This window comes from Lethenteron reissneri, chromosome 51 (assembly GCF_015708825.2).
Source record: "Lethenteron reissneri isolate LAM-NWPU_2019-01 chromosome 51, ASM1570882v1, whole genome shotgun sequence".
Lineage (NCBI taxonomy): Eukaryota > Metazoa > Chordata > Hyperoartia > Petromyzontiformes > Petromyzontidae > Lethenteron > Lethenteron reissneri.
The window spans coordinates 9,569,282-9,595,009 of record NC_083829.1 but is presented as its reverse complement, the minus strand read 5'-3'; the positions used below and the strand labels follow the sequence as shown (position 1 = coordinate 9,595,009).

At 49.8% G+C, this 25,728-nt stretch overlaps 2 protein-coding genes across 8 annotated transcripts in view; one reads left to right on the top strand and one right to left on the bottom strand.

The window, feature by feature from the left end:
* Nucleotides 1-7,913: 7,913 nt before the first annotated feature.
* Nucleotides 7,914-16,924, top strand: LOC133355395 (ras and EF-hand domain-containing protein-like). The gene is made up of 7 exons (XM_061572668.1): nucleotides 7,914-8,222; nucleotides 9,456-9,587; nucleotides 9,948-10,029; nucleotides 11,932-12,046; nucleotides 12,929-13,048; nucleotides 15,342-15,418; nucleotides 16,173-16,924. The coding sequence occupies exons 2-7, from the start codon at nucleotides 9,464-9,466 to the stop codon at nucleotides 16,297-16,299; spliced, it is 645 nt and encodes a 214-aa protein (XP_061428652.1). The 5' UTR covers nucleotides 7,914-8,222; nucleotides 9,456-9,463; the 3' UTR covers nucleotides 16,300-16,924.
* A 101-nt stretch (nucleotides 16,925-17,025) lies between these two features.
* Nucleotides 17,026-25,728, bottom strand: part of LOC133355387 (ankyrin repeat domain-containing protein 26-like) — a 69,694-nt gene continuing 60,991 nt past the window's right edge. For 4 of the 7 annotated variants that reach the window (XM_061572647.1, XM_061572645.1, XM_061572649.1 and 1 more), the window contains exons 35-39: nucleotides 24,543-24,665; nucleotides 23,597-23,832; nucleotides 22,735-23,011; nucleotides 21,718-21,763; nucleotides 17,027-20,989 (exon numbers count right to left, since the gene is read on the bottom strand). In XM_061572647.1, the coding sequence (XP_061428631.1) occupies nucleotides 20,856-20,989; nucleotides 21,718-21,763; nucleotides 22,735-23,011; nucleotides 23,597-23,832; nucleotides 24,543-24,665 (816 nt within the window). In that variant the 3' untranslated portion in view covers nucleotides 17,027-20,855. Of the gene's footprint in view, nucleotides 20,990-21,717; nucleotides 21,764-22,734; nucleotides 23,012-23,596; nucleotides 23,833-24,542; nucleotides 24,666-25,728 lie in introns of all 7 variants that reach the window. The other 3 variants (XM_061572648.1, XM_061572650.1, XM_061572651.1) reach the window with 2 other exon arrangements.

Here is a 25,728-nt window from a genome sequence, read left to right as displayed (position 1 = left end):
AGTGTAAATTCTACACATTCGTCAATAACTGCCTTAAAATGAAAAATAAATACAATACTGTATCATTAACGAGTGCCAGCAGGCTTCATGTGGGAGGACACCGGAGTTCCTTGAGAAACCCTTCTAAGATGACGGACAACACTCAACGCTCTGCACAGATGCGTTCACGAACCCACTTCGTTTTCTGACATAACTTCGTGATCTCGCCGCTCAATGGGTGTGGAATTGAACAATTCTCGACGTGTCTTATTGGTTCTTTCGGTAAAGTCACGTAGAATGGAAATAATAAAATAAAATAAAATCAAACATAATAAAATAATTCTCACGACGTTTCGGCCACAACGCAAGCAGCCATCCTCAGGTGGAGAACAGGTCCGTCAAGTAGACAGCGTCTGAATGGCACGCCCCAGGCTTGGAGCGACTATTTATGAAAGGTGAGAGACTCGATTAGCTGAGCCTTCTTATCTCAAAGTTATGTGGAATCCCTCCCCGTAGAGGCGGTTAAATTTCGATTTAAAGCTTTCGTGACTGCAGGGATTCATCTTCTTGGTTCTTTCGGTAAGGTCACGTAGAATGGAAATAATAAAGTAATAAAAAATAAAACATAATAAAATAATTCTCACGAGGTTTCGGCCACAACGCAAGCAGCCGTCCTCAGGTGGAGAGCAGGTCTGTCCATTCTACGTGACTTTACCTAAAGAACCAAGACGATGAATCCCTGCAGTCACGAAAGCTTTAAATCGAAATTTTATTTTTATTATTTTATTATTTCCATTCTACGTGACTTTACCGAAAGAACCAAGAAGATGAATCCCTGCAGTCACGAAAGCTTTAAATCGAAATTGTATTTTTATTATTTTATTATTTCCATTCTACGTGACTTTACCGAAAGAACCAAGAAGATGAATCCCTGCAGTCACGAAAGCTTTAAATCGAAATTGTATTTTTATTATTTTATTATTTCCATTCTACGTGACTTTACCGAAAGAACCAAGAAGATGAATCCCTGCAGTCACGAAAGCTTTAAATCGAAATTTAATTCTCGACGTGGTCCGCCAACCCTCCCATCACTGGATCACAGGGCGTGCTCCATCATGCCACGCTCAGACCCTGACGAGAAATCGAACTTGCGCCTGCCAACTGAGCGGTGTGGAAACTGTCTGCAACCTTCCACTTGAAGGACCATGGGAGCTCACGTTGGCGCCAGGATTTCCTAACGATGGCACCAGCAACCCCCTGTTAGTATGCCATCACCAGAAACAGGGTTACAGTTGAACAATTGAACAGTTTATTTAGAATTTCCCTGCGAGCTCAGAAGCTCTTGAATCGGGTTTGATAAACAAAACAAAAAAAACTGTCAAATTTAAAACACAACGTTTGCAACAGGCCACATACAAACTATAAATACAATAAATACAGCAATGAAAAAAGTCAACAACAAAAACGTACAATATATTACTTAATTATAAAGTAAATATTTAACTAAAGTGAACATTAAGATTAGAGAAATATATTGCAACATAGTGCATACAATATTGAAAAACAAAGGTGGGCAGGCGTGATGCTGGCCGAAGGGTAAATGTGTTTTAGTCCTGTGACATCAAAGTAATGTGGGAACTGTAAATGCATTGCATCATAAACTATTACAATTTAAGAAAACGAAAAACTTGCATGATGTACAATTCTCATATGTTTCAATTGTTTATTGCAGTTCTAAATGTGTATGCGAATGATATCTTTTGTACAAAAACTCACAAACTGAACATGACACTAGATTCCTTAGAATATAAAATGGTTTGACTTATTTTTCATATCTATAATCGCATCATGATCCAGCTACCATACATCCTCAGATTGTGCCGAGGACTGGTATACATTAAAAAATGGATTTGAGGTGTGTCTGGGTATCGATGTGGAGCTTGTGATCACATTGCTAACAGCCGAAACACAAGGGACCCATCACCCCACCATCATCTATGATGATGATGAGCGAGATGGTGAGACTGAATGTAATGATGATAATGGAGAGTAGAGCAAGGGGGGATACCCAAAGTTCCCTGTCCTCACCTCCCCACCACACCACATTCCAACTCTGAACACCCACACACATCATCAGCCACCAATGAAAACACCAGCTCACAGCCCAATTGAATACACCCTCAGTAGGACAATTATATGGAGGCCAACAAAACATCTAAAACCAACAACAAAAGAACAATTGCCGCCGAGGTGTTGTGGCCGAAACGTCGTGAGAATTTTTATTTTATTATGTTTTATTTTTATTATTTCATTATTTCACTTCTACGTGACTTCACCGAAATAACCAAGAAGATGAATCCCTGCAGTCACGAGAGCTTGAAATCGAACTGCATTACATAACTCGTGCACTCATAGACCTCAGCCAGTTGCAGTTATCTAAAGATCCACATGGCTCTTGAATGCGTCTGCTGGCTCTGCGAGCTCAAACTCTGACGATGGAATCTCATGGAATGTCTCTGCAAACGTCCCAGCGGTCTCGAGGTGGCAGTAAGTGAATGCACACCACGTGTGCAGGAGGAGTGGTTTTTTTTGTTTTGACAACAGTGCTGTTACTCGACGATGATTGCTTACCTCGAAAGGTTTTACTGGTAGGAACCGCCAGGTTACACCAGCCCACAGGAGATTATTGTGTCCGTCCGTCGTGCATCCAAAAATGGGAGGGGTGGGGCTGGGTGGAGAGGGGAGGGTGGAAAGGGGCAGGTTGGGGAGGGAGGGGCTGGTGGGGAGGGGAGGGTGGGGAGGGGCTGGGTGGGGAGGGTGGGGCTGGGTGGGGAGGAGAGGGTGGGGAGGGGCTGGGTGGGGGGTGGGAGGGGTGAGGCTGGATGGGGAGGGGCTGGTCATCCCGTGGTGCCCTTTTAAAACTCAACGTTTAACCTACTCACGCCGGCTTGTGTCCGCCCTCACAGTCGGGCATATTTGCGGAATACACCACGCCGCCGTTGACCCTGGCCATTGACCGAGCAACCCAACGTTCCTAGCAGCTCCCTCCGCAGGAATGTGTTTTTTCAGGAGGGTCCCGCTAATATTTCGCGGTAGAGGGCGATGTTGCTCAGTGTAACTCGTTGGTGCTCGACTTGCACGTGAAACTTATGGTAGAATGAGTTGAAAGCTCAATAACAAATTGGCCCCAATATCCCCCCCCCCCCTCCAAACAAAACTGTCGTAACAGAGACCTGAAACTCCGTAACGCTTCGATAAAAGTGCGTCATTGTTCTCATTGCTAGTGCACACCTCAAATGCCCTTATCAGTGCCCCACCTTATTACAGACCAACTCACACCCTATGGGTCACCCCGTGTTCCTTATCAATCTCAATGTTCATCCTACAAAGTCCCATCGCAAGGGAGAAACACAAATACATGTTTTGCCCGTGTTGAAACAGCCTGAAAACTCAATTTCCCTGTACAAGAATACGGGGTAATACCGTATGGGTTGACAGGTTTGCACTACCCAGTGTCTCACTACCCAGTGTCTCACTACCCAGTGTCTCACTACCAGTGTCTCACTACCCAGTGTCTCACTACCCAGTGTCTCACTACCCAGTGTCTCTATACCCAGTGTCTCACTACCCAGTGTCTCACTACCCAGTGTCTCTCTACCCAGTGTCTCACTACCCAGTGTCTCAACACCCAGTGTCTCACTACCCAGTGTCTCTATACCCAGTGTCTCACTACCCAGTGTCTCTCTACCCAGTGTCTAACTACCCAGTGTCTCAACACCCAGTGTCTCACTACCCAGTGTCTCTCTACCCAGTGTCTCATTACCCAGTGTCTCACTACCCAGTGTCTCTCTACCCAGTGTCTCACTACCAGTGTCTCTCTATCCAGTGTCTCACCACCCAGTGTCTCACTACCCAGTGTCTCTCTACCCAGTGTCTCACTACCAGTGTCTCTCTATCCAGTGTCTCACCACCCAGTGTCTCACTACCCAGTGTCTCACCACCTAGTGTCTCACTACCCAGTGTCTCTCTACCAGTGTCTCACACCCAGTGTCTCACTACCCAGTGTCTCACTACCAGTGTCTCACTACCCAGTGTCTCACCACCCAGTGTCTCACCACCCAGTGTCTCACTACCCAGTGTCTCACTACCCAGTGTCTCACTACCAGTGTCTCTCTATCCAGTGTCTCACCACCCAGTGTCTCACTACCCAGTGTCTCTCTACCAGTGTCTCACACCCAGTGTCTCTCTACCCAGTGTCTCACTACCCAGTGTCTCACTACCAGTGTCTCACTACCCAGTGTCTCACCACCCAGTGTCTCACTACCCAGTGTCTCTCTACCAGTGTCTCACACCCAGTGTCTCTCTACCCAGTGTCTCACTACCCAGTGTCTCACTACCCAGTGTCTCTCTACCCAGTGTCTCACTACCCAGTGTCTCAACACCCAGTGTCTCACTACCCAGTGTCTCTATACCCAGTGTCTCACTACCCAGTGTCTCTCTACCCAGTGTCTAACTACCCAGTGTCTCAACACCCAGTGTCTCACTACCCAGTGTCTCTCTACCCAGTGTCTCATTACCCAGTGTCTCACTACCCAGTGTCTCTCTACCCAGTGTCTCACTACCAGTGTCTCTCTATCCAGTGTCTCACCACCCAGTGTCTCACTACCCAGTGTCTCTCTACCCAGTGTCTCACTACCAGTGTCTCTCTATCCAGTGTCTCACCACCCAGTGTCTCACTACCCAGTGTCTCACCACCTAGTGTCTCACTACCCAGTGTCTCTCTACCAGTGTCTCACACCCAGTGTCTCACTACCCAGTGTCTCACTACCAGTGTCTCACTACCCAGTGTCTCACCACCCAGTGTCTCACCACCCAGTGTCTCACTACCCAGTGTCTCACTACCAGTGTCTCTCTATCCAGTGTCTCACCACCCAGTGTCTCACTACCCAGTGTCTCACCACCCAGTGTCTCACTACCCAGTGTCTCTCTACCAGTGTCTCACAGCCAGTGTCTCTCTACCCAGTGTCTCACTACCCAGTGTCTCACTACCCAGTGTCTCTCTACCCAGTGTCTCACTACCCAGTGTCTCAACACCCAGTGTCTCACTACCCAGTGTCTCTATACCCAGTGTCTCACTACCCAGTGTCTCTCTACCCAGTGTCTAACTACCCAGTGTCTCAACACCCAGTGTCTCACTACCCAGTGTCTCTCTACCCAGTGTCTCATTACCCAGTGTCTCACTACCCAGTGTCTCTCTACCCAGTGTCTCAATACCCAGTGTCTCACTGCCCAGTGTCTTACCACCCAGTGTCTCACTACCCAGTGTCTCACCACCCAGTGTCTCACTACCCAGTGTCTCACTACCAGTGTCTCACTACCCAGTGTCTCACCACCCAGTGTCACACCACCCAGTGTCTCACTACCCAGTGTCTCACTACCCAGTGTCTCTCTACCAGTGTCTCACTACCCAGTGTCTCTCTACCCAGTGTCTCACTACCCAGTGTCTCACTACCCAGTGTCTCACCACCCAGTGTCTCACTACCCAGTGTCTCTCTACCCAGTGTCTCACTACCCAGTGTCTCAACACCCAGTGTCTCACTACCCAGTGGCTCTATACCCAGTGTCTCACTACCCAGTGTCTCTCTACCCAGTGTCTCACTACCCAGTGTCTCAACACCAAGTGTCTCACTACCCAGTGTCTCTCTACCCAGTGTCTCACTACCCAGTGTATCACCACCCAGTGTCTCACTACCCAGTGTCTCACTATCCAGTGTCTCACCACCCAGTGTCTTACTACCCAGTGTCTCTCTACCCAGTGTCTCACTACCCAGTGTCTCACTACCATATCAACTCAGACCTTATTGGTCACCTGGTCAAATACATATAAATAATTTGTCGTTTAGTAAATAAACTAAGTAAAAGATTCCAATTGCATTAGTACATCAATTCTCAAGCCTGGGAAAGGCAGTAAAACAACAGCAAAAACAGACACAGACCACACCAAGACAACATCGAGTAAAATTGTACATTGAAATATAACTATCGCTACATGATAATCTTGGTTCTTTCTATAAAGTCACGTATAAAGGAAACAATAAAATAATAAAAATATAAAACAACACAATTCTCACGACGTTTCGATTGCAACACAAGCAATCATCATCAGGTGTGAAACCCACAGCAAGACAATTTGAAAAAAGTGGCGTTTTTTTTCTTCTTAAAGTTAGCACCACGGACAGCGATTTAAAATCAAAATATATCGCTACATTGTTAAGAATGAAAAAAAACTATAGTTTAGTTAACAAAAACATTCTGTCGATCAGGACGTGGGTAGCGATCTGCGATTGTATTGAGTGTGGGGGAAGGGGGGTCTGGGAGTCTCTGAGTGGGAGGAGTGGGAACGCATGAAGCCGGATCTTGCCACGTGCTGCGCTCACCGCACTCAACGCTTCGCGTGGACAACAACAAACGGAGAAGACACGCGGAGAGACGGAGAGCCCCCAGCTTGATATCACCACGACACACACAGCACACACGCACACAGCACACACAGCACACAGGGCCCCTTACCTAGGGCGGAGGAGAGCGATGACCACCACCACCACCACACATCACAATCGCCACGACTCTCCGCTGTCAATTCGCGAGGCATCCTCAGACGACGCTGCACGGCTCGTGCGGCGTTATCAGTGAGCAGCGCTCCCTGCCACCACTGCACGAGACCAGGAGGCTGATCAGCGAGTTGCACGGATCGGCACGGGGATATTGACGAGGCACGGACCACAGCGGAGACCCCGGGGCTCTCAGCTACCTCTGAGTTACTCAACTACCCGGGGCTCTCAACTACCTGAGTTACTCGACTGCATCTGAAACTCAACTACCTGAGTTACTCAACTATCTGAGTTACTCAACTGCCTGGGCTACTCAACTACATCTGAAACTCAACTACCTGAGTTACTCAACTGCCTGGGCTACTCAACTACATCTGAAACTCAACTATCTGAGTTACTCAACTGCCTGGGCTACTCAACTATATCTGAAACTCAACTACCTGAGTTACTCGACTGCATCTGAAACTCAACTACCTGAGTTACTCAACTATCTGAGTTACTCAACTGCCTGGGCTACTCAACTACATCTGAAACTCAACTACCTGAGTTACTCAACTGCCTGGGCTACTCAACTACATCTGAAACTCAACTATCTGAGTTACTCAACTGCCTGGGCTACTCAACTACATCTGAAACTCAACTATCTGAGTTACTCAACTGCCTGGGCTACTCAACTATATCTGAAACTCAACTACCTGAGTTACTCAACTGCCTGGGCTACTCAACTACATCTGAAACTCAACTATCTGAGTTACTCAACTGCCTGGGCTACTCAACTACATCTGAAACTCAACTATCTGAGTTACTCAACTGCCTGGGCTACTCAACTACATCTGAAACTCAACTATCTGAGTTACTCAACTGCCTGGGCTACTCAACTATATCTGAAACTCAACTACCTGAGTTACTCAACTGCCTGGGCTACTCAACTACATCTGAAACTCAACTACCTGAGTTACTCAACTGCCTGGGCTACTCAACTACATCTGAAACTCAACTATCTGAGTTACTCAACTGCCTGGGCTACTCAACTACATCTGAAACTCAACTATCTGAGTTACTCAACTGCCTGGGCTACTCAACTATATCTGAAACTCAACTACCTGAGTTACTCAACTGCCTGGGCTACTCAACTACATCTGAAACTCAACTACCTGAGTTACTCAACTGCCTGGGCTACTCAACTACATCTGAAACTCAACTATCTGAGTTACTCAACTGCCTGGGCTACTCAACTACATCTGAAACTCAACTATCTGAGTTACTCAACTGCCTGGGCTACTCAACTATATCTGAAACTCAACTACCTGAGTTACTCAACTGCCTGGGCTACTCAACTACATCTGAAACTCAACTATCTGAGTTACTCAACTGCCTGGGCTACTCAACTATATCTGAAACTCAACTACCTGAGTTACTCAACTGCCTGGGCTACTCAACTACATCTGAAACTCAACTACCTGAGTTACTCAACTGCCTGGGCTACTCAACTACATCTGAAACTCAACTACCTGAGTTACTCAACTACCTGAGCTACTCAACTGCCTGAGTTACTCAACTGCCCGGGCTACAGCTCCCAGAGTTTCGCACCCGTCGGATTTGGACAGCTGAGAGTTGGACACCGTCACTGCGGTGAGTGACTCACTTCACACCTCACACTCCACACGGCGTTGTTACACACACAGCGATGTGTCGCTGCTGCTGCAGCGATGGGCTACCGCTACCGCTGTGTTTCACCGCTGCAGTGAGGGGTTACTGCTGCAGCGAGGGGTCACGAGGGGTCACCGCTGCAGTGAAGTCACCGCTGCAGTGAGGGGTCACCGCTGCAGTGACGTCATCGCTGTAGCGAGGGGTCACTGCTGCAGTGAGGGGTCACGAGGGGTCACCGCTGCAGTGAAGTCACCGCTGCAGTGAGGGGTCACCGCTGCAGTGACGTCATCGTTGTAGCGAGGGGTCACTGCTGCAGCGAGGGGTCACGAGGGGTCACCGCTGCAGTGACGTCACCGCTGCAGTGAGGGGTCACCGCTGCAGTGACGTCATCGCTGTAGCGAGGGGTCACTGCTGCAGCGAGGGGTCACGAGGGGTCACCGCTGCAGTGAAGTCACCGCTGCAGTGAGGGGTCACCGCTGCAGTGACGTCATCGCTGTAGCGAGGGGTCACTGCTGCAGCGAGGGGTCACGAGGGGTCACCGCTGCAGTGACGTCACCGCTGCAGATATGATTCACTGCAGCGCATTTTTACGCCGAACTGTGATACACGACCGGTATCAGTGAGCGATGTCTAAAACCCGGTTCCTGGGCCTCCTTAAGGTTGACTCGGCCTTAAACGAGTTCACGCGCTGCCTGTGCGGCTGTGTAAACGTGCGCACTGGGGAGAGACAAAGGCGGCCTCTGCTGGCCAATCGACACCCACCCCCCCACCCCCTCGTGTATTGTACCGGCCTCAGTACCAAGTTCGCTTAGTGCGGCATTCGCTTAGAGCAGCCTGACCCCAAACAGTCTGTGCGCATATTCTCTGGCTCTTTCGGTAAAGTCACGCAGACTTTACCTAAATAACCAGATAGAATGGTAGACTTGAAGCTTTCGTGACTGCAAGGAATCATATTCTTAGGTGTTTTCGGTAAAGTCACGTAGGTAAAACATCAAAATTAATAAAAAATAATAAAATAAAATAAAAACGTCGTGATCTTTATTTTATTTTATTATTTTTATTAATTTTGATGTTTTACCTACGTGACTTTACCGAAAACACCTAAGAATACAGATAGAATGGATTCCTGCGGTCACGAAAGCTTCGAATCAAGTTCTGTGAGCAGGCGAACACGTGGGTGGGTGGGGGGGTGTAAGATCTTCCGTCTTTGTGCAGAGTGCAGGATGGGAGAGTTCTCGGACCGCATGTACAAGCTGATGTTCATGGGCGACGCGAGCGTGGGCAAGACCAGCCTCATGATGCGACTTTGCCGCAACGAGTTCCGTGCCACCATGAGCTCCACGCTGGGTGACGATTCAATGACTCCCCCCCCCTCCCCCCCGGTTCAAAATATGATGTCTCTGTACTGCAGGAGGAATCCGAAGAGTTATACAGCTTTTTTTGTGATTGTGTGTGTAAGTGTGTGTGTGTGTGACTGTGTGTGTGTAAGTGTGTGTGTGTGACTGTGTGTGTGTAAGTGTGTGTGTTTGACTGTGTGTGTGTGACTGTGTGTGTGTGACTGTGTGTGTGTCTGTGTGTGTCTGTGACTGACTGTGTGTGTGTGTGTCTGTGTGTGTGTCTGTGTGTGACTGTGTGTGTGACTGTGTGACTGTGTGTGTGACTGTGTGTGTGTGTGTCACTGTGTGTGTCACTGTGTGTGTGACGCAGGGGTGGATACTCACGTGAAGACGTTGACTATCAACGAGAGGCAGCTGACTCTGCAGTTGTGGGACACCGCTGGGCAAGAACGGTGAGCGCCCTGCCAGTCGGCGAGATTCGCGCGCATGGCAATTCAGAAAGAGAAAAAACCACCGCTAATTATTAACATGGCATTGTACGTACAGCGGTTTTTTTTATATATAACATGTGAATAATTAGCAGAAAAATTATCAGCGTATATATGTGATTAGCAGCGTGTTTGGAAAAGCATGTGAATAATTATCGTATATATAAAGCCATGTGACTAATTAGTGGCATATATATACTACCACGTGTATGTGTGTATTTATATCTGGTGATATATACACACACGTGTGTATGTTATGGATTGAACAGAGTTTGAAGAGGGCTTCAAGACCACGTAAACAAAGTCAGAGAGGCTTGACCAAGAGCACGGCTCTCGTCTCCTGGCAGTGGCTGTGTCACCGTGGAGAGTCCGGGAGTGAGTGGGAGAGAGTGGGAGAGAGTGGGAGGGTGGGAGTGAGTGGGAGAGTGTGGAAGGGAATGGGAAGGATGGGAGAGTGGGAGAGAATGGGAGAGTGTCGGAGTGAGTGGGAGAGTGTGGGAGAGAGAGTGTGGGAGAGTGTGGGAGAGAGTGGGAGAGAGTGAGAGAGAGTGGGAGGGTGTGGGAGAGAGAGTGTGAGAGAGTGGGGAAGAGTGGGAGAGTGGGAGGGTGGAAGAGAGTGGGAGAGAGTGGGAGAGTGTGGGAGAGAGAGAGTGAGAGAGAGAAAGAGTGGGAGAGAGTGGGAGAGTGTGGGAGAGAGAGAGTGAGAGAGAGAAAGAGTGGGAGAGAGTGGGAGGGAGAGTGGGAGAGAGAGTGGGAGAGTGTGGGAGAGAGAGAGTGAGAGAGAGAAAGAGTGGGAGAGAGTGGGAGGGAGAGTGGGAGAGAGAGTGGGAGAGAGAGAGTGGGAGGGCAGTGGAGAATCAGAAAGTGTGCTCACCACGCTGCTGTTGTTGACATCGAGTGGCTGTCACGAGGAGCTACCGTGAGGCTTTCTCCTCGCTACCAGACGATTTGATTAAGTCTGTACGTGCGTACGTGTGTACGTTGAACGTCTTTCGCACCGTACGTAGCCAAACGTGCAAATCGGAGGCGCGGGGAAGTTTTGGCTGCGTCGTCGGGTGGCGGAGGGTTTCTCGACACAAATTTGGCCCGATAATTACGTGGCCTGACCGCCCAAAAATGGAATCTCGCGTCGTGGTGGTCACCGCTCAACCCCGAGGGAGGGTTGCCATCTCTGACTGAAGCTATTCGGGGGGTGTGTGGGTAGGGGGGGGTGTTAATTTATCTTATTAAAATATCTTGGATCAAAATCTCCCCGATTGCTTTCAGTGGCCACCGGTGTGAGATCGATCGATCGATGCCAATTCCGCGGAGTAAGAGACTCCCGGCCAATGCTGCCGGGAGGAGAGTTGGCAACCCACCACCACCGCCACCACCGCCACCACCACCACCGCCACCACCGCCACCACCACCATCGCCACCACCACCACCATCGCTACCGCCGCCACCACCGCCACCGCCGCTACCACCACCACCACCACCATCGCCGCCGCCACCACCATCGCTACCACCGCCGCCGCCACCGCCGCCACCACCACCACCGCCGCCGCCGCCGCCACCACCACCGCCACCACCACCGCCACCGCCGCCGCCGCCGCCACCGCCGCCACCGCCACCACCACCACCGCCACCACCACCACCGCCGCCACCGCCGCCGCCGCCACCACCACCGCCACCACCACCGCCACCGCCGCCGCCGCCGCCACCGCCGCCACCGCCGCCACCACCACCGCCACCACCACCGCCACCGCCGCCGCCGCCACCGCCACCACCACCACCGCCACCACCATCACCACCACCACAAAGCTTGGTGGTGCGCGGTTGTTGAGGTCTTCGCTGACCACCGCGACGCGTTCCCCCGTCCCGCAGGTTCCGCAGCATCGCCCAGACGTACTTCCGCAGGGCCGACGGAGTCCTGCTCGTGTTCGACTGCACCCACGAGGGGTCCTTCCTCAACGTGCGAGAGTGGCTGCTCGCCGTGGAGGTACGAAAACCCCGCGGCGCCGTTCCTAAAATCACGCGGCGACTTTCTCCTCCCGGCCTCCGCTGGCTCCCAATCCCTCGCTCGCCTCTAAAAATTATGATTTTTTTTACAACTCTTTGGTTTAGTAATAGATTTTTACCCTTTCAACTGGTACAAAACTGACACCATTATAAAATTTAACACGTAGGCTGTCGCGACCAATATTATTCATAATCAGCGTTTGTATCGGCGATAATTAACAAAAACACACTGCGTTCATACGCACCGAACATGGCCAGACCTGCCGTATCATTGTCAATGTTTCGGCTTGTTTACCCAGGAGGGTCCTGCAAAGTTGTTTTGGTGTGAGGGCCAACATTTCCCTCTGCATAATCCCAACTGAGCAAATTCGAAGCTCAAATTTTTTTTTTTAGTAAAATTTTGGACAATTTGGAGCGCGACGCGGACACGCAACGGTCCTCCTCCCCTAGCGCAATCACGTCGCGGGGCGTGTGAATATCTCCTTGGCGTCCACCACGAGGCGGGCGTACCGTCACGGCCGATACACGCCGCGGCATCGACCTGCGGGAGGCCTACATTTCGATTTAAAGCTTTCGTGACTGCGGGGATTCATCTTGAGTTCACTGGCAATGTGTTCCTGGTCGGAGATGCATTGGGCTCTATGGTGTAGAGTCTTGATGAGGGAATTCTTCTGGGATGGATGGTGGTGGGAATCCGGTTTTAGGTAAGCATCCGTATGGGTGGCTTTCCTGTAGACAGAGTGGCTCATTGAACCATCAGGGGTACCCCAGTAAGCTGCGGGAGACCGCTTGAGTCGAAGCGGACGAACCTCCGCGGACGAGCGGAGCGACGGAGCAACGTGCCGATTGTGGTCATCCTCAGGACGCTGCTGGGCGGAAGCTGCCCACCGTGCTGGTGGGGAACAAAATCGACATGCGCGACACGTGCGTCAAGTACGGCAAGAAGTGCGTCATGCCGGAGGACGGGAAACGCCTGGCCAAGGTACGGACGGAGAGCTTCTCTCGCGCCGTACGTGGGCGGACGCACTAGTCGGAGGCGCGCGGGGGAAGGAAAAACTGAACGCAGAAAGCGGCTACAAAGATTCTAGATGTGAGGCTTTCGTGACTGCAAGGATTCATACTCGTTGTTTCGGTAAAGTCGCGTAGGTAAAAATAAATAATTATAAAAATAATAGAAACAAAATTATTTGTAATAATAATTTTATTTATATTTTTATTATTACATTTTTACAACATTTTTTTATTATAAAATAATTTATAATAATTTTATTTCTATGATTATTTCTATTATTTTTATTTTTATTATTTATTTTTACCTACGTGACTTTACCGAAAAAACCTAAGAGTATGGCTCCAAAGAAATGAGTTTTCCATCGAGATGATTATTTAGATGTGCTTAGCTCAAGTGTACTCCTGATATCGGAGAGGGAGAGCATTCCAGACGGCCCCAGAAGACCACCTGAAAGTGTGCAATAATCATAATGATTCGCATGTACAATGCGAATTCCATCCTAGAATCCCAATGTGCAATGCATGGAAAGCAGGAAACAAAAACAGAGCCAGGGGGCAACCGACCAAACTAGAGAAAAAAGGCCACTTGTAAGAGATGCGTTGTCAAAGCTGACTTGTATATGTATCTACCGACACCGATTGCCCCGATTTCAAGTGGCGAGGCGTTCCGTAGCCTGCCTGGGTGCCACGCGGACAAAAGGCCGATCGCCAAAATGAGCGCAACCTGTAGACCTTGGAGTGCTGAGCAGTTGGAGATCAGAATATCTTAAGGACCTTGATGGATTATCTTCTTGGTTCTTTCGGTAAAGTCACGTAGAGGGAAATAATAAAAATAAAACATTATAAAATAATTATCTTTCGGTAAAGTCACGTAGAAGGGAAATAATAAAATAATAAAAATAAAACATTTTTATTTTATTATGTTTTATTTTATTAAAGAACCAAGAAGATGAATCCCTGCAGTCACGAAAGCTTTAAATCGAAATTGATGGATTATGTCAATGTATTAGTTCCCGCAAGCAATGTAGGGTGAGTCATTTTAAAGCACCTGGGGGGGGGGGGGGGGTCAGATGTTTGTGACGATGTGTGACGAGTGGGGGGGGGTGAGAAATGTGACGTCACATCAAAATGCACAACTTTAAATGAATATAGACAACACGTTCTACTTAATTAAATATACTTGGTAATAAATGTTTTCTCCTACAACATCAGAGCGCAGCGCCACATTAAATACGCACTACAATGACAATAGTTTAAAGCGATTTGAAGCATTTAAATTTCGATTTAAAGCTTTCATGACTGCAGGGATTCATATTCTTGGTTCTTTCGGTATTATAATTTATTGTTTTGCTTCTACGTGACTTTACCGAAAGAACCAAGAATACGATTTGAAGCATGTTTTTTTTTTTTGGGGGGGGGGGGGGCAGAGCTTTGTGACGTCATATTTGAGGGGGGGGGTCTGACTTTTTGTGACGCCGTGTGACGAGGGGGGGGGGGTAAAAAATCGTCCAAAATCGCGTGACGTCATTTATGGACGGCCCCTTATAGGTGCGATACAGTGACCGTACACAAATTCGTGTTCTGGCAGGTGCCATTATAGCTTAGCCGTCGCATATCGGGAAAGTTCCACCATTGTCCGTACCATTGACCGTCTTCGTTCGAGCGATCAACCGATCGCGAAGCTCACGGGAGGGCGACAATCCCTCAATTTATCTGCTGCCCAAACTCTGCGGGCCCCGGGAACGTTGCACGAGTCGTCCCAAGCTCATCGTTAAGTCGGCAGGGAAACTTCGCTCGCATTTCACGTCGTCCTTGAATGTTGACATTTTGGGACGGTAGCCACTCCGATATATTCCTAGGTTTTTTCGGTAAAGTCACGTAGGTAAAAAATTAAAATTAATAAAAGTTAAATACAAATAAGACGGAAGCTTGTGCTGCCTCCGAAACGTCGTGATTTTTATTTTATTTTTATTTTACTTTTATTAATTTGAATTTTTTACCTACGTGACTTTACCGAAAAAACCTAGGAATATGAATTCTTGCAGTCACGAAAGCTTCAAATCTAGAACCACTCCGATATGTTGAATAGTTTTGTTCTGTAACTTGATTGTAGTCGTACTACGATTGCTTGAAGTTCACCGACTTGCCTCTACAGGGAATGTATTCGGGATAAAACCCACGACATCCTGTGTACCAGGCGTGGTAGTTCAGATTTCGCCACCGTGGAGCCTGATGATTCTACGACTGTGAAATTGTGTCCGCAGGAATACAATGCGATCTACATCGAGACGAGTGCAAAGCAGGGCACGAATGTCCAAGACGCGGTGGAGTTGCTTGCCAAGTGAGGATTACGCCTTCTGATACGAACAAGATGTGCATAACATCAACAGAAACACATTCCTGCGGAGGGAGCTGGTAGGAACGTTGGGTTGCTCGGTCAATGGCCAGGGTCAACGGCGGCGTGGCGTATTCCGCAAATATGTCCGACTGAGGGGGCGGGCACAAGCCAGCGTGAGTAGGTTAAACGTTGAGTTTTATAAGGGCACCACGGGGTGACCAGCCCCTCCCCACCCAGTCCCACCCCTCCCACCCAGCCCCACCCTCCCCTGGAGAGACAAAGGCGGTCGAGCGTGACGCTGGTCACCCACTCCCCTCGTATACCGTTCCGACCAACAGTCTGTTAAGGCTATCAGGGGGATCTTTGTCTTTGGTGTGCTGCATGTGTGGTGTGCCGCGTGTGTGATGACACTGCTGCTGCGCGTGTGATGATGCTACGTGACGTGATGCCACGTGGTGTGATGACGCTGCTGTGTGTGATGATGCTACGTGACGTGATGCCACGTGGGTGATGACGCTGCTGCGTGTGTAATGATGCTACGTGACATGATGTCACGTGTGTGATGATAATGCTGCTGCGTGAGTGATGATTCTACGTGGTGTGATGCCACGTGTGTGATGACGCTGCTGCGTGAGTGATGATTCTACGTGACGCGACGCCACGTGGTGTGATGACGCTGCTGCTGTGGTGTGATGATTCTACGTGACGTGACGCCACGTGGTGTGATGACGCTGCTGCTGCGCGTGACGCTGCTCAGGCAGGTGCTGGCTGCGGACATCGCGGAGACGAAGGCGATGACTCTGCAGCTCGGAGGCGACGTCTCCGTCGACGGAGCCACTGACCGCTCCGGCTCCTGCTGCATGGCGGCGCCGTCCTCCACGTGAACACGTCCTCACCGCGCACGCGCGACGAACCCCTGGTGTGGCAGACCACGTGCTCACCACGCGCGCACGTGACGAGCACGTGCTCGCCAAACACGCGTCGAACGCGCGCGTGCCCTGGCGTCTACGAGGGGGCGGTCACGGCACATGGCGCGCGTGAATCGACGCAACAACGCAGGCGCATCTCCCACTCTCCCACTCCGGCTATCACGGCCTGGGGGGGAGGAGGGGAGCGGTGGACAGGAGGCGACACAAGACCACGTGGCCCACGTGACCCACACTCCCTTCGCATCGGCCCGTCTGTGACGTCTCCAACAGACGCGACAGATTCGTCAATTACACCGCCATCCCCCCCTCCGTACCCAGCAAATTAAATAAATGTTAGGTGAGGTTTCGGCCAATGAGCCTTCTTAATTTAACTGCCACGCCAGCGTGTTTCACACACTATACTATTCCTTTTTTTTTATATAAAGTAAGCAAAGATACGTATACGATTTTACGGAAGTCGCGCGTACATTTATATGCCGTTCATAGTTGTAACGTGGGTGTTAGGCAAAGCAGAAATGTGTGTATTTATGAAATAGAACCAATAGAACCTCATTCAGTCTTAACTGACAATAAAATAAAACATCACGACCAAATGGTCGCAAGTCGTCGTCATCGTCTCTTTTGATGTTTATTTTTTTAAGCTGTATTTTTCACAATAGATAATTCATTTCGTTTGTATCAGATCGCCGCGGAGGTATAACGTCATCGTTTCCACCATCACCGCGCACCACCATCACAGAACCACGTGTTCATTGCAAGTATAAGCGCTGCGTACGATGACTGAAGAAAAATGTAGCCGGCTCCGTTGGGTGTTGGGAGAGTAAAACTGCGGCATTCTACCTACACGACAATCTTACGCAAAATAAACTGACTACGAATTGTAAATGTTGGGTCGCGAAAGCCTACAAGCGTTGAAAATAAAAGTGAAATCCCCCAATTGCGTGAAGCTCTCAAGCGCCGCATGTCCGTCCCCCTCTCCCTGCGGTTGTTGTGAAACCATCGGCGGCTTTGCACCGGGCTTGCACGCGCTTACCACGATACAAATTTAAAAAAAATCACTTTTCGATTTAAAGCTTTCGTGACTGCAGGGATTCATCTTCTCGGTTCTTTCGGTAAAGTCACGTAGAAGGGAAATAATAAAATAATAAAAATAAAACGATTGCAAAGACAGGCACGCGGTGAGCCAGTGACAATCCCCCCTGCTCCCCCAAGCTCTGTGGTTCTCTATATATGAAGGTGTTCCATGTGGGAGAAAACCGGAGCAACCGAAGAAAACCAACGCGTGTGAGGGGGCAACACTCGATCCCGTACAAAAGGGGGACAGGTGATATTCATCAGCACTTTGCTGTCCCACCTTCTCCTGGCGAGCCAGAGTATGGCACCTTCTGTGACGCCCAACGGGAAGGGGGCTTCACAGCATCTGTGTGATTCACCAATACTCGATGCCTCCAGTGTTGAATTACAGGCTACGTGCATAGCCACCACCAGTGTTGTGTCGGTGGACCTGTTCACGAATATTGACTCCACAGGTTTAGTGATTCAAAGAGAACTCTCGTCTCCGTTTGAACCTCCAAACTCTATTAATAAAGACGCCTGCAGTATTGCACATTGCACACCGCAGCAGACAAAATGCATTAACGCCGTTTAAAGCGGCAGTCGCCTATCACTGGATCGCGATCCAAGCGACGGATCGCAAAAGATGTTCTGGGAACTTCAGCGCAAATCGGAACAAAAACAAAATCATAAAAGCAGCACACAATTCGCATTTTGGCTGATGGAAAAGCTACAAATCCCGGACTAAGAATAAATTTTACAAAAAGCATTAACTTGTACCAATAGACGGCTCTGGTACCTTACAGGTGTAGAGGAGTAAAATGGGGACGTGACGTCAGGTGTGCCGTTCAGTGCGATGACGTCACGTCTCCTAGGGCACTTAAGGGAGACCCCGTGATGTAAGCGGGGCCACTGTGGAAGCAGGTAGAGTAAGCAGGGTGAAGAGGGAACCAGGGGTAGAGAGAGGGATCGAGTGGTGAGTCTGGGGAGAAGCCGGTGGTAGCCGTAGAGGTGCTTCTCTCTCCGCTCGGTGGAGTTGGCAGAATCCACGATCCGACACGAGAGAGAAACCGGAGCTAGCCGGCAGGGACCCGGACTCAGAGTAGGACCCCTAGCCCCTGGGAGTTGTGTACCCTGCTGTGTAATATTGTAACAGCTTTAATAAACCCTGGCGGAAGCCCTTAACTTACCTGCGTCTCCGGAACTTCTCTACACAGGGATTAAATCCCGGTGGTTGGTCTGAGCCTTCTCCGTGGATCACAGCGCTTGGCGTGTTTGCCACTGCTGCTTTAATTTCTTTAAAGAAGCAATTTTAAATGTCGAGGTTTAAATAAAATCCGTCGCGAAAATACAGCCTTGTAGCTCACATCCACACAGAGTCGGCATGTCTTTTAAAACAAATGTGGGATATTTTATTGTGTAAACTTAAAGGGATTGGCTAATACTTTATGCGCATTGTTTCCCTGCACGACAATTTAACCCAACGTTTCAATAACTTTCTCTCGCACACTTTGAATGCGTCTCCAACGATAACATTAGTGTAAAAATCATCAAATCCAGAAAAAAAAGTGGGGCTTCGAACAGGTGAGCTGTAAAAACTTGTCTCAAGTATGAGCGCCACGTGGACGGCTAAAGCTTGGTGTGATTAACACACTGAGTGTAGGCGACTTTGAAAACCCACTTTTAACACATTTCACCATTAGGTTCCAAGAATGTGATTCGCATACATGTCAGACCACTCTGTATGGCACCCTATAGTGTTCAGTACCAGTGTCGTTTCCCTGGAAACAAATCGGAAAACTTCCAAGACGATTAAACATTTGGGGTCAACCAACTCATCCGTCCCAAATTCCACCGTGTTAGCAACGGATCATGCCAGCCGGACTTTTCGGGCTTAAAGCGGAGTGTTTCATCGGAATGATAGTTCAATGTTATCAATCGTCACCGCGGATCGATCTTAATGTTGACCATTTGTGGGCAGAGTGAGTGCCAACGACTCAAAGTCCCAAAGCACTGTGGTACGCCGCACCGATCGGCAGTCCAGGAATAACCGACCATTAAAAAAAAACGTTCAAAGTAACACAGTGCAAAGGGAAAAATAAAAACAATGCCAACTTGTAACGCAGTATTCACTTACTCTGGAAGAGAGAGAGAGAACGACTCGGAGACACCAGCACGAACCGCGGAGTGGGAAGGGCAGCAGCAGCAGCCAGCGCCACATTCCCATCCGAGCTCTGCAGTCCTCTACATACGAAGGTCTTATCGACAAATTAATGAGCGTTTACGGGTGGAAGAAGACCGCAGCACCCGGAGAAAATCCACGCATGGCGAGGAGGCAACACAAGATCCCGTACCAAACGGACAGATGATATTCATCACGGACGGAACGGGTGGAGTCCACGTTTGCCGTACAGCCCCTTCTCCCGGTGAGCCGGGGTATGGCACCACCTCGATGTCCACATGGAGGGGCCGTTTCACGCCATCCGACTGTCCGCCAAACCCTCGCTACCTCCACGGTGATGGGTTACAGGTCACGTGCGTGTCCACCATTGGCTGTGACGCAACCACGTGTGGTTGTTGGAGCAAGCAGCGAGTATGGCGGGCGACTGACAAGTAAGCAAGCGTTTAGGAGACTTTCACAGCCGTTGGAATGTGTGGGAGTTCAAGTCCGGGTTGAGGATTCAGTTCATCCCTTCAGGGTGAACATCAGTTTGTGGGACATTTTTTGACAAGTGGTTATCCCGCGGATCGACTCGACCCGTCGTAGGAATGTGGAGTGTCCACCACCAGATTTGTAAACTTGAGCAGGAAACCACTTTTGACATTTGATGACTTTGCGCGGTTCATTTAAATACAACTATAGCGTTAAAAACAGATATTGTGCATAAACATTTTGATTATAAGCAGACGACTGCACGGAAAAATCTCAAGATTACCCAAACGGGATGCACACGACGCCATTTGAGGTAACAAACACATTGCATTGTTGGAAAGGAAATAGAAAAGAACGATATTGGAAAGCAACGTCTCTTCTGCTGGTCCCTACGATTTGAAACATTGTTCTATAAAGTAATATAGATACATACTGCACTGTGCGCAAGCAACCACATGAGCGTGAATGCCAAGACCCCCCGTGTTCAGCATCCCGATAATGGCGGCGGAGGGCAAGTTAGGATTTGTTCACCCATCGGCGACATTTTTAGAAAGCTCGCAGAGACCTATTATCATCATTATTCACTCACATTCTCCCTTCAGATCGGGGTCACAAATCGGCGAGGGTAGACCACCTCGCATTGTAGTCCGCGTACGAGCGTTATGTACCTCTTTGGAGCTACGACACTATCACCGCACTCCTGTAAAAAACAAAACAAAAGCGAACGTGCCGTAGAAAACGTAGCCGAAACGCGTTGGGGTTGTTGTGACGTGGGACAGCGCTTTGGGCCGCTTGTGCCCCTGGCTCAGATGCGATGGCGATCAACCAGCACGTCCACGTACTGGCTGGTGGCTCGGGCGACGGGGTCTCGCTCCCAAGGGTCGCCAGCCGCCCCCAGCGGAGAGAATCGTTGGGATGCCCCGTCCAGCTCTGCATGGGCTGCAACACACAACGACGGCGGTGATGATGATGTTGATGCCATGGTCTGTGCAGTTGGCTGCAATTTAGGAGTCGTGGCCATACGCTTGTGTGAGGTCGGGTCTTTCCCGCGGTGTTTCAACTATCGTGACCTCGCAGAGGTACGACTGCTCTACGCCCATCTACACGCGGTTGGCAGAGTGACATCACACTCCTGAGCCCCCGTCCGCACTCCCCGAATATTATCAGACTGTATTATTTTTATAAAGTTTTGCTGGCTGGCCGGCTGGCTGGCTGGCACGCGGGAAGGCAATGCTCGGTGATTACGTGACCACGCATATCCGCGTGATGACATCACCCGCATCCCACAGCGTGGAGTCGAGTAGTTCGAGCGTCTAACACCATCCACCGTCCAACCCGGCAGTGTATCCCACGCAAATTCGTGGGCAGAGCTAGTCAGTGTATCAAATAACAGCGCGCAGATAGTCCATCAAAAGCTGTATAGTTCTCAAGAATGTTATAAAAATGCGCTACCATTGTTTACACTTGTCCAGTAGTTCCATATGGAGTCACCTGACCGCCATGTGGTTGTTTGCTCCATTCTCAAACTACCACACCGGTTAACGTGGACTCGGTGAAGTTCTCTGACTTCGATAGTGTGATATACTCGGTTACCATTATCACGTAAAAAAAAAAAAAGGCACAGGACGATGTCAAAATAAACAGTTTATGCAATTGCTTGCTCCTACCTTGGCACAACTCTCGAGAAATGATTCTGTCCATCTCCTGCTGCATCTGGAACACAGGACAGATGCCACGTCGCTCAAGTGGACTATTCACCGGGGGGGGGGGGGGGGGGACATCGTGGCAGTAGAGACCTTTTAATCGGCACGGTGGCGCGGCACGAGGAGGAGCGGCGTTGGCAGAGATTCGCGGCTCAAAATCCGGCAGGCCACCCTGGTTCTTTCTCCGGGTGCATTCGCCGTGCAAAAGATGCGCCGTCCGCTTCACCGGTGCACTGACGTCATTTCAAACGAATGCGTCGGCATCACGGTCCTAGTTGGTCAAATTCCCCCCAAAAAAATCCCCGCAAATTGCTCATTTGGGATTATACGCAGCCAGGTGCCCAGCCACCTTGTGCAGTGCAGGGACAGCTGCCTCCGGGGGTGCCCATTTGAAATGTCTTGAGATGAGATGTGACGCAAGTCGCTTATCGTGTGCAAAGCAACGCAATGCCACGGCGTGAAGGAGGACGGGGTGGGGTGGCCCCCAAAAACAAATCATTATCATTATTAACGCAGATATAATCACGATGGGACTTAATCTGACAAATGAAAAGCGAGACGCTGTGGAGACTACCTCCCCCCACTTGAAACATCGCAGCGGTGAATTCCTACAGTCGTGCGTGCACTGTACCCACAGAATGGGGAGCGGTAGTGCGGCGCAGCGCTGAGCGCGCTGCACTACGAACCTGGCAACTCGGGTTCGATTCCCATTCACGGCCATCACCAGTGACGAATATTTTAACCGTTCCTGGGCCTCCCCTAAGCCGACTCAGCCTCACGAGTACCTGGTGCGGTGTGTTAACATCGCCACTTGGGAGACAAAGGCAGTCGGGCGTGGTACTCCCCCTCGTGTACTGTTCCGGCCTTCACAGGTGCTCGCTAACAGCACTCGCCCCAACAGTCTGTTAAAGGCTGCACGGGTGAACTTTGTCTGTGTTTGTACCCACAGGGTAGGTGTACACCCGGCTTCTGGGCACTCACCTTGGTGTGGTAGGCATGCTTGAAAGTCCCAGAGTTCTGGCTGTCTGCGGGGTGCGAGAGGAGGCTCTGAGAGAGGCCAGGAGAGCGGCCGTGAGGTTGGTGGTAGAGGCCCTGAGGTTGGTGAAGGAGGCCCTGAGGTTGACGGAGGCCGGTGGTGGCAATGGGCAGCAGCGTGGCGAGCGCCGTGTTGTCCAGCAGGCGACCGCTCATCAGCTGAGAGCTTCTCTGCCGCTCGCTCCCCAGCTGCGCGCTCATGTCTGCCAGCCTCTCGTTCGCACTGCGGCACACACGGAACTCGGGTGAATGCGGCGCGCGGCTTTTAACGTCCGAGCGAGGGGTTGACTTTAAAAAAAAAAATGTCAAGTAGAGATCATGCATGCAAATTATTCAGTTCCTTGAAAAAGGTTAAATTGACAAAAAAAATATCAGACTCCACCTCTCTTACCCAGGTGACTTGCGCTAAATGGAATTTATGATTTCAAAAATTATTTAGGTTTTGGCAATATTTTGATTTCTCACGCGGCACTGTCGCCGTGATTTATACTTGCTTCGTTGCCGCACTTAATTTGTATCGCTTTGTCGTCTTGGCAAACCCGGGTAGACTCGTGCAAATGAAGCGCCATGAGACCATTTCCCCTCAACTTACCGGTGGGCTCAAACAATAACAAGCGCCGCACGTCAAACGCTCGCAGACGTGACAATCTAATTGTTTGGCGGAGGAAAGCGGAGGGTTATGAGCATTAAAATTTGGCCAAATCACGACATGGCCTAACCCCCAAGAAATCAACGATGAATCCGGGCTGCTTTGTACTCTCATACCAAAATCGTACCGACGTTCACGCGAGCCGTGCGTCTCTCTCACCTCTCGAGCTTGGCAGAGAGGGCCTTCCTGCAGCTGAGCTCTTCTTGGTAGAGGCTGGTGTAGCGCTTCAACTCGGCCTGCAATTGCTCCGTCACCCTTTGGCTCTCCTCGGCGTTGCTCCTCAGCCTCTCCACCTCCGCCTCCACCTCCTGCAGCTTCTGCTCCATCAGCCGCTTCAGGTGCAACTCATTCATCGACCTCAGGCCCTCCAACGTCTCCTGGGACACCGCCTGGCTCTGCAAGTCGGCCAGGCCGACGAGGGGTCGTTACGATTCGTGCGCCGGACTTCAACGTGCGCTCTCGACATCCCTTACAGATTTCTTGCTTTCAGATGCGCTTCTGCGGCCGTCTGGAACGCTCTTCCTTCCGATATTAGGAAGCCACTGGAGCTACGCACTTTTATATCTAGACTGTTACGAATTTCTTTAAAACTGCTTTTTGCATTTAGTTTATTATCCTTCCCCCTGGCACGGTTGGCTACGTACGGTGCGATAGAAGTTCAACGGACATTACATACAACACATTCGGCAATAACACTGTGGCCTGAAAAGAGAAAAAAGATATACAGTAGAACCCCTCTGAACGACGGTAAATGGTTCCTATAAACCGATCGTTAAGTGATTTGGTCATTAAGCGAGTATAGGAAATACACTTTAAAGGCTTAATTCGTTCCAATAGCATCGAAAGTTACCCCCTTTTTCACCACAAAAACGTACTTTATAATATTTAAACAAGCGATATTAATACATACAGATACTAACAACATTACGAACACATAATATTAACAGAAACACGGTTAATCAATGCATAAATTGACATTTGCTGAACCTACAACAGGGGAATGGTCGCTGAGCGAACACATTGTTATCAAAAAAGTTCGCGTTGGCGAACAAATTGGCGGTGTGAGGCTGCCGAGCGCGCGGGAGGAGGCCGCCCGAGTGCGCACCTGCAGGAACGCGTTGACCTCCTGCAGCTTCGTCGCGAGCTCCGTCCGGGCCAGCTCGTGCAGCTCCCGCTTGTGACGCTCCAGCTCCGCCTGCGTCGCCACGCTGCCGCTCAGCTGCTGCTTCTGTAGCGGAGACATCGGCTGGCGTCAGCGTCCGGTGAGGTGGGGGGAGCGGGGGGGGGGGGGGAGTTCAAGGGAAGCCGCGGGGCGGCGTCGAACTGATACCAGATTACGGATGGTGACGGATGGTGACGGACGCCTGAAAAGTTCACATCAGGAACCACAGAGGAGGGGCTGCCGATTGCCTGGCACAATCTCCAATTGAATTGCTTTATCACGAGGTGGTGCTACACCATAGTTTGCTTCTCTTCCGCCCCCCCTATACCGAAGCTGCCACACGGCACCAGCTGACTCACTTCAAGCTACGTCAACTGAGAGCAGGACTAGGCCAGGTTCAGACACCGATTGCATCCAGCGGAGTAATAACGGGGAGAATTGTTTTCAGACGAAGCCTCTAATATGCAATGGGATCCCATCACAAAGACTGCAATGCCATCACAAGTAACTTTGTGAACGATTTCCATTGCTCTTGAAATACGAACTCGGTTTGAATAAACATCATAAGACGTTGATTCGGATATCTTGCATCAAATTATTTATTCTCTCAATAAAGGGCACCATTACCTTGATTACGTCCACGTCAGAACAAAAGGAATCGGTTACGGGCGAGTAAAAAGCCAGGACCACCCCCCCCCCACCCAAACTGCCCCCCACGTTTGAAAACCGCACGTCGTCCGCTCCGCAGTTGACGTTAAAAAGATCCCGCGGCGTAATCGGAAGAAGGGGAGGGCGCCACTTGTGTTGCCGGGCGTCGCAGTCCAATGTTTATTAACATTTTTAACCAAATGTAAATAAAAAATACTCGCAAGTTATTTATCGTGTAAGAACAGAGGAATCGTCACCACCTCCTGCGAAGAAACTTAGCGGGACGCCCCCGAGTAAGAGTCTTGTGTGTACTGTATGTATGTTGAACTTCGAAACAAATATCACCGAAACAGGAGGAGGATTTCTCCACAATTCTGGCTGTCGCCTGATGATGCTGGTTGTAATTATCCAACACACGCCGGTTAGTGCTGTCCTAGTAATAAATTGGCACGTTTTGTACACGTGATAAAACCTTACTAAT